We start from the raw sequence: 13,125 nt of genomic DNA, 5'->3' as shown, positions 1-13,125 counted from the left end.
CCTGATGCGTGGGGTTTTTCCTGCTGTTGGGGTGGGAACGGGGCGAGGAGCATTATTCAGATGTAAGCATGGATACTGTGCATAAGGACAAAACTATTTATAAAATGTATATGATATTTATTTTATATATTTATTTATTTCAAAATAATTTTATTTTTAATGAGAGATGCTATGACCGGATTTTCATCAGGAAGAATAAGGTCCTACTGAAACAGGAAAAAAAAAAAAAAAAAAAAAAAGAGTTTTAAGAGCTTATTGGCAATAAAATTGTCTTTATATTGTAGATTTCTTGCTAGCCCTTTTTTTTGGTGCTCTGTAACGATTAACCCAGTATTGCCCCAGTATGAATATTAAGACCACCTCTAAAAAGGCTTTGCATGGTAAAGATAAATTACCTGAACCCCAGACTCTTGCCCAAGGATGAAACTGGACGATCCTGTCGGTGTCCACAGGCTCTCCCTCGCCTCCGCGGCCCCGCGAGCCCGGGAAGCGCCGGCGCAGCCCTCGGCGTGAGTCGGCGGCAGCCGGGACGCTTCGGCACGTGGTTCACTGTCCCGGTGAAAACCAAGCAGAGGGACGTTTGGAGCATCCACTGGGTGTTTGGATGGACCCATCGTTCCTGCAATAAAACCGCCCCGTCTCACGTGAGACCTACCTGGAGCATCATGGAAAGATGGGTGAAGAAAAAGTAGGGAGCCACGAAAGCAGTTGTAAAGCCCCTCATTTTTAAGCAATTCCTGCGGATGAAGACCATCCCTCAGGCAGCACTTGGACGTTGGTGGCGTTTTCCTTGGCAGAACGTGGAGCTGCACAGTCCCATCACCCGTGCTCTGCCCCGGGGGGCTCAGCCAAAGCTGCCAGTGTTTGGGCAGCCCCGAGCCGGCGCCGCGATCCCACTGGCTGCTGCAGAGCCGTGGCCCTTCCCGTGCCGGGCTGGCCGGGCCAGGGATGCTCTCGGGGGAGGCTTCACCCCGCGGCTCACCCCAGCACCGGCCCTCGGTGACGCCCGTGCCACGTGTCCGCCCTCGCCGCGGGCTCGGGATGCCACAGAACCGCAGGGGGGAGCTTCCAGGAACGATCCCCATTTATTTTTGTCCCCTGTGAGCGGCAGAGAGGGGTTTAGCACATGGAGTGGGAGCGTGGTGGTGTGCAGGCAGCGTGGATGAGGACTTGGGATGAGACGTGGTTCGTAGTGTCCGAAAACACGTACGGATACAGACGCAGCGGTGCTGAGTCGGCGTTTCCCTTATCACCGCTGCGTTCTTCAGGGCTGGTTCTCAGCCTCCCCCTTGCGAAGCAGCTGAGGTGAAACCTCAGCTCCTTCAGCTTCACTCCATGAATTCCCAGAGCGATTTCACCGCCCGAGGGACGATCCACACCAGCTTCTTCACGAGCTGCCTCACTGATGGAGCGGCAGCCCCGGTGCCAGCTCCACTCCCGGCCGTCTCCCACCCGATCCGCCACCTCCTCCTGCAGGTCCAGCAGCCCCCGGATGCCGGGCTGCGGATCGCAACGAGATTACAGGAGCTTTACCTTGAACTATCCAGACACAAAGGAATTTAATCCTGCGTTTGAAATAAAAAGTGTTTATTTACCTTCTTCCTCTGAGTCACTGCTGAAACATCTCATCCTCAGCTGCCGTGTCGGGAGCGCGGCCGCTCATGGAGCGTCCTGAAGTGTACTTCTGACCTTCCCCTGTGCCAAGGGAAACCTCTTGGACCTTGAACCTCGCTCTGCGCCCCGGCGTGATCCCGCCTCCCTCCAGCCAGCACTTTCCGTTGTGCTTGGAGAGAAATCTGGCCGTTGAGGTCCTGCTCCTCTTCCTCAAAGCGAAGGTCAAAACCTGCCCTCAGCCATGCCAAGTATGTTGGTCGCCAACTCGAGGAGATGATTTGGCCCGTGGGGGCAACGCAACGGACTCGTTTGTCCGATCCCGAATTGAAGAGCTGCAAGGGACGCGCTGGTGCAAGGGACGGTGTAAATCACCTTTGTAGGATCCGGGTTCAAAAAAACCAATACTTGCAAACAACAAAATCCACAAAGAATTGAGTGGAAACCCATTGGTGTCGTCTCCCACGTGGGACATTCTGGAAAGGGGGAATTCAGCATTGCTAAATCCCACCCGAACGGTTGCTTTCAGCAGAAATTCACTGGGTTTGGTTCTGCTTCAAGAAAAATTCGTAAAGATCCAAGTAACCCGGCTGTCCTGGGAGCTTCACAGCAGCAGAATAAACAACATCAATGCGGTCTGTGTGGCACGGGGACCGGCGGCGTGCGGCGGGGCGGGTGTTTTTGCATGGACACACTCACCTCCGTCCCATCCCCATGGCACGGTGGGCTGTCACCGCCTTATCCAGCCGTCGCCCCGCCGGCTGCCGCCCTGCCCGGCAAAAGCCAATGGGAAACACTGGTTGCTCCTTCGGCTCCGGCGCTGTTACGGGGCTGGCGGATGGACCCTGCAGCCGCGGCAGCGACGGGGCCTCCGCTGAGGGGCATCTTTAGAGGAAAACACCTTCGTGATGCTTCAACCCGAGGGACTCTCTCCTAAATTAGCAAAATGAAACGTCAGTGTGTGTTTGGGATCCTGCTCATATCGTTTCCATGTGCTTTGAAAGTCACAATAGCCAGCAGGATAACTTTTCCCAAAGGGAAGGTGAAGGTGGCTGGTGCAGGGGGTAGCCACGGTGCCACAGAAGCCCCGCTGTGCCCTTCACCCCCCAGGGCTGTTTGATACACAAAAAAGCCGTGGGTCCAGAAACACTGCGGTGAACAGGACAAAAGGCGCCGCTTCGGACCCTTCTCCTTCCACCCAAGAGGGGTGGGCACCTCATAAGGGAAACATGATCCTGGGAACAGCTGTGCAAAGCAGGAGGGAGGAGGCCAGCGGCAAAGGGGGGGACAATTTCTCGAGTCTGGCTGCGGAGGGGTGTGGAAACAGAGGGAAACCCTCTGCAGGAAGCCAACATGGCACTGAGCACATCACAGCGCAAACCCAGCAAAACCATCCATCTCCTCAGCTTTGGTGCGTGATCAGAGGCACGGGGATGGCCTTGGAGGGGGCCAAGGAGACAGACCTACGAGTGGCAAAGCACATGTGGCCTCAGGAATGTCCCCATGGAGATCCCGCTGTCTATGAGGAGCTCTCCTGGGTGGGACACAGCTCAGGGCTCCTTTTTCCATGGGAGGAAGGAGCAGAGGCCCTGGAGACTCACCTCCCCTGGAGAACACAAAACTGTGGAGGGAGTCCAGACAGTGAGTGCCAAAGGCAGGGAAGGTACCTTTCTGGTTAGGTACGTCCAGAGAGCTGTGTCGCAGCTGCTGGACCGTGACTGAGATGTTCCCAAAAGGGCACCCAGGGATGGAGCATCCCTGAAAGAGAAGGGCTGAAAATTCTTGTTGATGGTGAGACAAAGACATCCACATCCCTTGGGATAGCGCTGGTGGTGGAAGATGACCCCAGGTACTTCATCCGAAGGGCAACGTCCTCTCCTGCAACCCAACAGTTTGAGTCAAGTCGGACTCAGGGGCTCGGCTGAAATACCAACTATCCCGGAACGGTCCGCAGGGCAAAGTCCGGCTTCAGCTCCATCCGGAAAGGTTTGTAATGACAAAGGTGCTGCGAGGAAATAAAGTGATGTTCCCCAGTGCTCCCCTCAGCCACAGGACACACAGTACCCCGAGGGCGGTATCTGTATTACTTGGTGCGTTGGTGTCGTTTATGAACCAGCAGATGCAGGTGAGTCATTTCTCTGCTCTTTGGAGAACGAAACAGCGCCAAGGCCTTGCTGGGAAACCGCTCGGATGGGAGACGACATGGTGGGGACCTTCCCTGAAAGTCATTAATGGGCAAAGGTGCCACGTAGGTGCAATGTGCCGCTTCTCCAGGTGCTACAGGCACCCGGGGCAGCCACGGAAGACGGAGACACAGTCAGAAGTGCAGGCACAGAGCTCAGCTCCTGCGGCGGAGGTGGGATGTAGCCGGCAGCACCGCGGGAAAAGCGTTTTCTGTGGCTGGAGCTTCACAAAGGCAGACCCCGGTCCTGCTCTGAAGGTAAAGACAAACCAGCCGTGCAGTGGGGAGGGGGGAACAAACAGCAAACCCAGCACCAGGCCTGCGATCCGAGACAGCAGCGTAACACGGAATTGTTGAGAGGAACTTGAACCAAGAGGACTAAGTCATAGAATTGTAGAATGGTTTGGGTTGGAAGGGACCTCGAAGATCATCCAGTTCCAACCCCCCTGCCATGGGCAGGGACACCCTCCACTACACCAGGTTGCCCAAAGCCTCAAAGTCTCATGCCATAGGGAGCGTAGGACACGATTATTATTCTCCAAAGCAAGTAACTGCTTCGGAGGTGTGAAATTCCCATCATGGAAAACACCAAGGACGTAGTTCCGTATCCGCGCTGGTTGGGTTTGAGTAGGAGACGGCAAAGCCGACTCCGGCACGGAGCCTCCAGCCCTCCCTCCCCGCACCAGACAGTACTGAGCACCGAGACGCCCGCGAGGGAGCGGGGCAGGTCACCACGCTGCTGCCAGCGGGCATCGGCGAGAGCCCTCGGAGATGAGGAACGTGCTGTGTGCAGCTGAGTTGTCACAGCAGCCCTTGTCGCTGGATGATGCTCGGATTAACGCCCCGGGTGTCCGTTACCCTTTCGCGCTCGGCGTCTCCCACGGTTTCCATGCGCGCCAGTCGTTACACACAAAGCCAAGGTGGGGTGTCCCTGTTTCAGGCCTTGGCCCTTTCCCAACGTCATCCCTCCAGTCACCACCTCCCCCCCCAGGCCACCCCCTCCCCAGGCACGGCCGGTACGGGAGCTGCGACCAGAGGGAAAACGGCGTTCCGTGTCTTTGCTGTGCGGCGGCCACCCAGTGTCCCGCCTGGAAGGACAAGGCGCTCGTCCCGCGGCACACCGGGAGCTTCTCCGGACACTTCACTGCGGAGCGCCCGGCCCACCACGGCCGGGGGCAGGTTTGTGCCCACCTCCGGGACCCAAACCATTCCCGAGGCCACAGCAGCACAGCTCTCCTGGGAAAGGAGACGCACTCGGGTGCAGGGGGCACACGTGGGGTTACTGCAACACCTGAGCAGGTTTGGGAAGTTCTTAAGTGCTTCACATGGCCGATGCTGTGACACCAGCTGGGAACTCCAGCTGGGAATGTTTAGGACATTTGTCTTTCTGTAAATGTTGAAAATTTATCTAAAGTCCAAAACTCTTTTTTGCTTGAACTGATGAATTTACTTTTACTTACCCTGCTCAGAGTGGTTCTGCTTTTAAGGCAAAGACCAAGGAAGCCCACGGGGCGAGCATTTGGCACCTGACCCGTCGGAGCGTTCGGCACCAGGGCACCTTGCAGGCCCCTTTTGTAGCGGGCTCGTCCCAGGACGCTCCCCAGCCCGACACGGAGTCGCTCTCCAGCCTCCGCCACACGCACACGAGCCTCCCGCTGCCCTCTACTAAAGTTTTCAATCAAGTCACAAGGATATTTAAAACCACGCTGCCCCACACTTCCAGCACAAATCCATGTTTCTCACACCAGACACGATTTCCACGGCATCTGCCCGTCCTCAGCTACCAGCCAAGACCCGCTGCACCGCCCTGGGCAGACCCATCCCGGGCTGCAGCACTGGCCAGGAGCCACCAAAAAAGCTTCAAGTGCAGGGAACGAGCGTAGGGGCAGATGTAAAACACAATTGTCACGCGATTGCTTTGTGTAGGAAAGGGTTTTTGTCCCCCCCAACAGCTGGGATTTCATAACTAAGAAAGGGAGAAGTAGAATTATGAGGTTAGAATATGCAAGTAGGTCATTGGAATCTCACCAAGTAGAACTTCACCGCACTCTTAACAATTTATCCTTGCTGGGTGGTAACTCACTCTTCATTTTTAATAGACAGATCGGCTGCAAAAGCTGCCATTAATTCATAAAATTTGGAAACTGGATCGCAGCTAAGTTTCTCCAAGTTAAATTAATGGCTACATCCAGTAGCGGGTACCTCGCTGCCCAAAAAATAAGACGGGTTCAACTCACAGCGCAGCTCTCCGGAGACACGACGCGCTCAGGCCGGATCCCTACGGAGCCAACGCCGCACCGCGAATGTAGCATGAGGCACGCTGATGTATTTTGGTCACTTTATTAAATGAGATATTAAATAGTTTAAGTTTCAACTACTAAACAGCACTTTGAATGGTGAAAACACAGATAGTATATCGTCATACTTGAATGCTTCTTCTCTTTAAAAACACATTTCCAGTCCTTATATATATTACAAAACAGCCTTATAGGAAGAGGTGACACCTTTTCTATAGTACTTAAGATATTTAATACAGAACTGAAAAGCCATCTAATAGAAACCAAGGCAAGTCTTCACAGCTGTATGATTTCAGCAGCCAAAGCTGGTTGATGGACTGAAACATTACTATACAACTGGGACAAAACATATACAATATCACAATACTAAGCAAAAACGCTTTACATCCAAAGGAATAAACAGGTTACAAAATGTGGAGAATTTAGCAGGCAAAACTGTATTACAAGCAACATTTTTATTTGTCATCTTAAGCCATTTCTTCTAGTTAAAACATCTAAAACAAATATAAAAATGAGCCTTTTGTTATCTTATTGATGTATGTTCTGTCTTTAAATATTTGTTAAAGCTTGATGTTATACTCAAAGCACATTGTTATGCAGCTAAAATGTCGAGTGAGAAACATGTACGCAAAGTGGTCCAAGTTTTATTTCAATGCTTATCTCGGGTTTCTTCTTATGCGTTAGTCTTCTGTTATCCATACTTTTGTCCAGGATGAAAAAAAATGTGCCTTTCAATGTTGCCTAAAACTTCCACATTTAAGTCTTTGAGTTACTGTAAAACTCCACTGAACATTCCCAGGTTTGGTAGAAAGTATTTATTTCTCTTCTTCACGACACGTAGGAATATCGGCGAGAGTTGCCCAGAGTACGTTTGCCTTCAAACGTTTGTCTCCGAGTCTCACGTTTTGTTTTCTTCTACAAAGTGTGAGCACGTCTCTTTTTGCTCCCCTCCCCAAATTAAGTTGAGTTGTAGAGCTGGCAAAGCGCTAGAACACACGGAGGTTCTCCTGGGGCATCTTGTGGTAAAGAGTCCAAGACAGCAGCTTGTTAACTGGTTTCGCAACAGATCAAACCAACTCTCTCCAGGTCACGAAGCCAGTTTCAATCACGAAAGGAAATTATCGCCTAAGATTTGCATATTTAGATGCAAAACCCACTTGTCCATTCAGGGCAAGAACTCCCAACTCCTGCAAGAAACTTTCCAGAAACCAGAACAATTTCAGTTCACGTCAGCAAGTCAGCAGAGTCCAGCAATGTCTGGAGCAAAGGCCTCCGGCCGCTCGCTTCTCCGGAGTTCTCCGCAGTCAACACACCGTTGCCTCAAATGTTCCTGTCACTTACTTTTACCCCCAGGTTATAAACTCTTTTTTTTTTTGGGAGGGGGAAAGAATCAACCAAACTATATTCAAAGAAAAGCCCTATTTGTATTTAATTAGCTCTTCACAAGCACAAAAAGTGTGAGTAAAGAGAGTGCTAATGATATATAGGAAACCAGAAATTTATTTCTGGTCCACATAAAAAAACCACCCCAACCCTCCAAACAAAAGCCAAAAAAATAATAATCAAGCTCTTTGTGTACTCAGTCATGTTTTCACACAAACGAAAGGGCGCGGGGAGGAGTGCACAACCCAAACTCTTCTCTAACAGACGAAAAGTTATTTCACTGTTCTGGCAGCTCTGGAAGTTGCTACAGCACTTTCTTCGTCTCGATTTTAAATCAGCAACAGTTCTGCCATTTTGAAGTTGTTTCTATAACAGGGTTTGACCCTGGCCACCGTCACTAGTTTAACCCCCAAAATACCAGGAATTCAATTTTCTTGGCCCGTCTCCCATTGCCGGCAATGGGAAAAGATAGTAGCACCAGCATTAAGGAGTTAACAGAAATGTGCTTCGTATTGGACTCCGCATAGAGGAAATCAGCGTGTGAAGGAAAAACATCTCCAGCTCTTAAGATCACCACTTGTTATTCCCTCACGTGAAACTGAAAATAAAAAATGGCAGAAGACTAGGGAAGAGCACTCACCTTCCCCAGGTCACTAGTTAAGGCTGTACACACAGTTTCTGCAAAACTGCACGACTCAGAAGTTTCAGAGCAGTAGTAGTTCCAAATATTGCACTCAAATCTGTTTCAGAGAGTAGTTTCAGTTCCTATGTTTCGTTCAGCACAGACGACATAGTAGGAGCCCAGACCTCGGTCAAAAGGAAGCCAGCCTATTTCTGTTGTAATATTCCCACTAATATAAAGAAATGGGTAAGCAGAAAAGTATTCCATAATTTGAGGAATCAACTCTAATCAAGAACTCAGCTGTGGACAATTCACATATGGCACACCGCAACATACAGACCTGCAGTCCTTCCTAAGCTGCTCCCACGGGATGACAGCGTGGCAGCTACTAAAAGCAAGCATAGGAGTTTAGACAGGAAACCTGTGGAGATGCTACTGTTACGGGAGGACTTGTTTTCACTGAAAACAACTTGTTATCTCCTGTACTCAACACATGTAAGAAGATTCTAGGCAACATCACTGACAACAGGGAAAACATTATGTCCTATTTAAACAAAGCTGGAACTAATATGGAACATGGCATTTAAGGGGACCAACCAAACTATTTATTATTTTTTTTTATTTTTATTTTTTTTTTTACAGTTGAGTTCTGTTAAGCCATTGATTCCTAAAAAAATAAAAAGTTCTTTCTCTGATTTTAACAATCCTTTAGGCTTTTAGTGCAAAATCACATTGATTTCCCTTGGGAAGGCCCTGGATTTTTGCCTCTCATTGGGGGTGGTGCTCGTTGTAACGGGGGCGGCTGCATACCACCAGACACTGACTGATACATTCCCCTCATATCTATCTGTTGGTAGTTGGAAGGATTCATGATTAAATTGGGAGGCTTTGGCATCATGAGATGACTCATTGCTGCTTGCTGGTAAGACATCTGCTGCTGTTGCTGCTGATTGTACTGCTGCTGGAGTCGTCTGTTCATGAGGATCCTCTGGACACAACTGATCAACTGTGAAGGGAAAGCAGAGCTGTTACAACGGCACCACCATCTCGGTGCTGCACGTATCAAGTTCAGAGTCAAAAATCAATTTGTCAGGGATAGCGTGGCTGAAGGAATAAAGCACCATTGTTATCACCGTCACTAACGCGATGGTATTCGGGAGCTGATTACTGGAGAAACCATTTAGTAACACCATTTAGGGCTAAATTCTCTTAATGACTTGCCTATTGTGTTGCGTGCAGCATTTCGGCACGTTGCTACGGCAACACGCACCGGACTGTGAAATTATTGCCAGGTATAAGTTACAACATTATTTGCCAGGTACCATTTATCATCCCTTTGAAAGTCCTGCATGAGACTGTCACGAAATGTTTGTTTGCCTACGAGAAAACTCTTCCCATTGACATAATCTGGGCAACTTTCAGATTTTGCAAAATAATTCTAAGCTAAAAAAAACATTACCAACACTTTCTAAGATGTGTGTTTCGTAAGTTGCTTTCTGAGCTCTGGGAATCAGATTTCTCTTTAAGCCTCATGACCTTCAAGCAAACTACTTCAACAGAAAAGTCTGGTGAGTATTTTTTTTTTACGTGAACTTCTCATGGAGTCTCCCCCGACGAGGCTGAGCAACACAACCCAACACACTGCAAAACTCACCACCCCCTGATGTCACGTCACACACCCCATTACACAATGCCAGCAAACACCTGACCCATTGAAACACACATTCTGTAAGGATGTGTTTATGTACCTAAACATACACTTCTATTTTATGAACACACATGCAAAGTCCATACTCCACATCCCAGTTCATCAAATAAATATTAGATACTTTACCATCTGTTGTTTAGTAAGGACATCGTTATAGATGGCTTCTCGGCGCTTGACATCAAGCTCCTGGCTTGCCTGTCTGCTCAGTGCCAGGGCCTGTACTTGGCTCTCTGTGAGTGTTACGTTTTCTTTCCACTGAAAAGGAAAAAAAAAGAAACAAAAACAAAACCTTCTTGGCACTAGTCATTTTAACACAAGCATAAAGGTAACTGAGGTCTTCATTCTGTTCAGAGTTGCATCAAGAGTTAACACACAGCCCAATTTCCAGTAAATGCAAAATTAAACTTCACCAGAATCAGCACTTTGAGTTATTACTGCTCCCAACTGCTAATTAAGGTAACGCACCTCTAGATTATTTGGAGCAAGTAAGAAATGTGGCAGCCCAAGGCAGATAGAAAAGGACAATATATAGGAAATAATTATACACAAATAAGATGTGTTATTCTTATTTGTGGAAAATCAGCACTTCCAGAGCACAGCAAATAATTATGGATCTAAACTGCTGGTTCTCTAAGGCTTTATGTCATCTAGATACCATAAAGGGTTACTGCAAGCTGCAGGGATAAAGGTCAATGTGAACTGGAAGTTATATTCATTAATAATGCAGTTAATTAGCTGAACAACCATACACAACAGTAATTTCTTTGCCTGATAAACCTTTAACGTTTTCCCATCTCCTGATCTAAACCCACAGTCACCCATTTCACTCACTATGGTTGAAATGATGTCTTCAAGCGGCTGAATTCTGGCTGCAGTTACACTGTTGGTTGCTTCCACAACTTTCTCTCTTCCTTGATTAATAAGGTCCTGAGAAAACACCAGAAAATGAATTACAAAGTACAGAGAACACATTTCTTTGCCAACCTTTTACAAGTTTTCTTCATCTTTGCTTTCTGCACTTAGACTTTAATTACCTTTTTTCTCTCAGTTTGCACAAATCAGTGGGTCCAAGCTTCCACACAACTGAATTTCAGCACAGAGTATTTGAACAGCATGTATAAATTGCCAGTTTGTACAGTGGGCAGTATTTATAAAAACCTAATTTTGTACCCAAAGGTTTGCAGATAGTCCCAGGAGTGCTACGTTTCTACCCAGGTAAATTTTCTGTGATACTGATTTTGATAACATTCCAGGTGCAACTCATTCTATGTGCTCGAAACATTATCTGTTACACTAAATTATCTGTTTTAGCACAATACTGGCATTCACTGTGGATTATTCCCCAGCTATATTCAACCCAGGTCCTCCCGATTTGCACACTTAGAGGTTTTCAATTCTTTAGCACAAGCTCCTCACGAGACACCAGCAGTTGTTGCAAGACAACCGTGCTTTGGCTCCTGCAGTTTACAGCCTGGCAGCTCATTAGGAAGAAATGAGCTTCAAACCAAGACCTGAGATAACTGAGGAACAGAGGATGTGTTCCTCTCTCCCATTCCTTCTCACACGCAAGACAGATGGAAGTAGAAAGCTAGATGTGGTAATCAATGTCTGCAAAGAATGCAGCTCATCTTCCAGAAGCCTGAGATCCTACATAGGTACAGCTTTATATGCATGGAGGTTACACTTCAATATACCTACGCACACAAAAACTTATTAAAAATAGGAGACAATTACATAAAGATATTGAAGAATGACATTAACCATTATTTGTGACAGAAAAACACATGCATGCTTAGAGCAACACAGGTACGTTATACTACTTGGATTGCTACTTACCTCCAGCTGTTGATTACTCATTGCTGACAGAGCACCCAAATTGAAAGGAATATATGGTGTTTGAGAGTTGAAATTTGTGGGGAGCATATTGGTCCCAGCTGGCATGTTGAAACGCATAGTCAAGCCCTAAAAAACACAAAATGCACTTACATTTTTAACAAGTCTGGGAACTCACGGTCTTCTGTAACAACCCCTGAAACACCATAGGCAGGCAAATCAGCCCTTGGAGAAGACCACGAGCACCGTACTTTGCGCGTGGAGGCTCCCCTGTCTCAGTCAGCTGAAGATCCTTTGCAAACCTCAACTCAGAAAGATGTTTTCATCACAGAGAAACCCAAGTTTAGTCTTTAGCAATGAGAATTATTTGGTATACTAAAAGCAATTGACCAAGGCTTATTAGTATATCTTAAGTTGTTTAAGAGGCATTTTTATATTGCAAACCCACTACTTAATGTTGAGTTTGACTTGGCTGTAACCAAATTTTGAAGAAGTGAAACGCACAAGTTATTCGCAGGAATATAAAGCTCATCTCCCCATATGGATTTCTCATAGGGCAATTTCAGTGCTTACTGTTATTATATCTTCCTATTTCTTCTCCCTCACAAAACCTTCTCCCAATACTTCATTTCATTTGTCCTGTGTCCAGTCAAGATGGCAATTTATACATCCACTTTTTGTATTTTCAGATTACTGGTCAGATCTGAATACCAAACTTTGCCTTTCCAGGAATTTTCTGCTATTAGACTCATGTTACACCGAGTTATCATATTCCTTTTACAGTAAAAAAATCCCAAACCTGTAGCCAATTTACAGTTTTCTTCATTCTGCCACCTGCTTAAATATCAAATAAACAAGACACAGGGAGTAACAGAAAAAAACCCAACCACCACCACACTTTTAGGTCCTTTCTGGCAGATGCTTACATGCTTGTGGGATCGCAGCAAAACGTTCTGAAATCAATTGTATACTTCAATGGAGCTAGGCATTTCCCTCCAATGGTGAAAGAGAGGTACTACAGAGCACACCAGTTGAATTTTATTATGAAATAGAAAAAAAACATGTGCGCAAAAGGAAAAAGTAACTTTTAAATGAAAGTAACAAAGAAATTACACACAGAAGACCAGCATCGAAAGAGCAAACAAGACACATTATTTTTCATACATCAAAATTTGCTTTCCATACCCATTTCTCGGCCTATAAGAAAACTAATTTCCCCAAAACAAGCTGAAAAGGCAAGTGGTACTTCAATCTGGAAAGGTTATTTTCATACAGGTAAACCGGATTAGATAACTTTACCTTCTTTTCTGCTTCATATTCTGCCCACGCTGCCTTCCTTTCTTCTTCAGTGAGTTCCTCTTCCTCCTTATGGTCCAGGAGTGAATCATGCTCGTGATACCCAACTATATACTCTTTATTGATCTGAAGCAATTCTGCCAGAATTGTGTCCTGTTCAAAGGAAGAGACGACAGAATGACAAGTCGCTCAG

At 47.2% G+C, this 13,125-nt stretch overlaps 1 protein-coding gene across 6 annotated transcripts in view; it reads right to left on the bottom strand.

Moving 5' to 3' along the window:
• Positions 1 to 6,132: 6,132 nt before the first annotated feature.
• ATRX (ATRX chromatin remodeler) overlaps positions 6,133 to 13,125 on the bottom strand; it is an 84,813-nt gene continuing 77,820 nt past the window's right edge. For all 6 annotated transcript variants that reach the window (XM_086619823.1, XM_086619824.1, XM_086619826.1 and 3 more), the window contains 5 exons: positions 12,936 to 13,085; positions 11,640 to 11,765; positions 10,635 to 10,730; positions 9,930 to 10,058; positions 6,133 to 9,101 (listed from right to left, as the gene is read on the bottom strand). In XM_086619823.1, the coding sequence (XP_086475949.1) occupies positions 8,823 to 9,101; positions 9,930 to 10,058; positions 10,635 to 10,730; positions 11,640 to 11,765; positions 12,936 to 13,085 (780 nt within the window). In that variant the 3' untranslated portion in view covers positions 6,133 to 8,822. The remainder of the gene's footprint in view (positions 9,102 to 9,929; positions 10,059 to 10,634; positions 10,731 to 11,639; positions 11,766 to 12,935; positions 13,086 to 13,125) is intronic.

This window comes from Tauraco erythrolophus, chromosome 13 (genome assembly GCF_009769465.1).
Source record: "Tauraco erythrolophus isolate bTauEry1 chromosome 13, bTauEry1.pri, whole genome shotgun sequence".
NCBI lineage: Eukaryota > Metazoa > Chordata > Aves > Musophagiformes > Musophagidae > Tauraco > Tauraco erythrolophus.
This window is presented reverse-complemented; position numbering and strand designations above follow the sequence as displayed.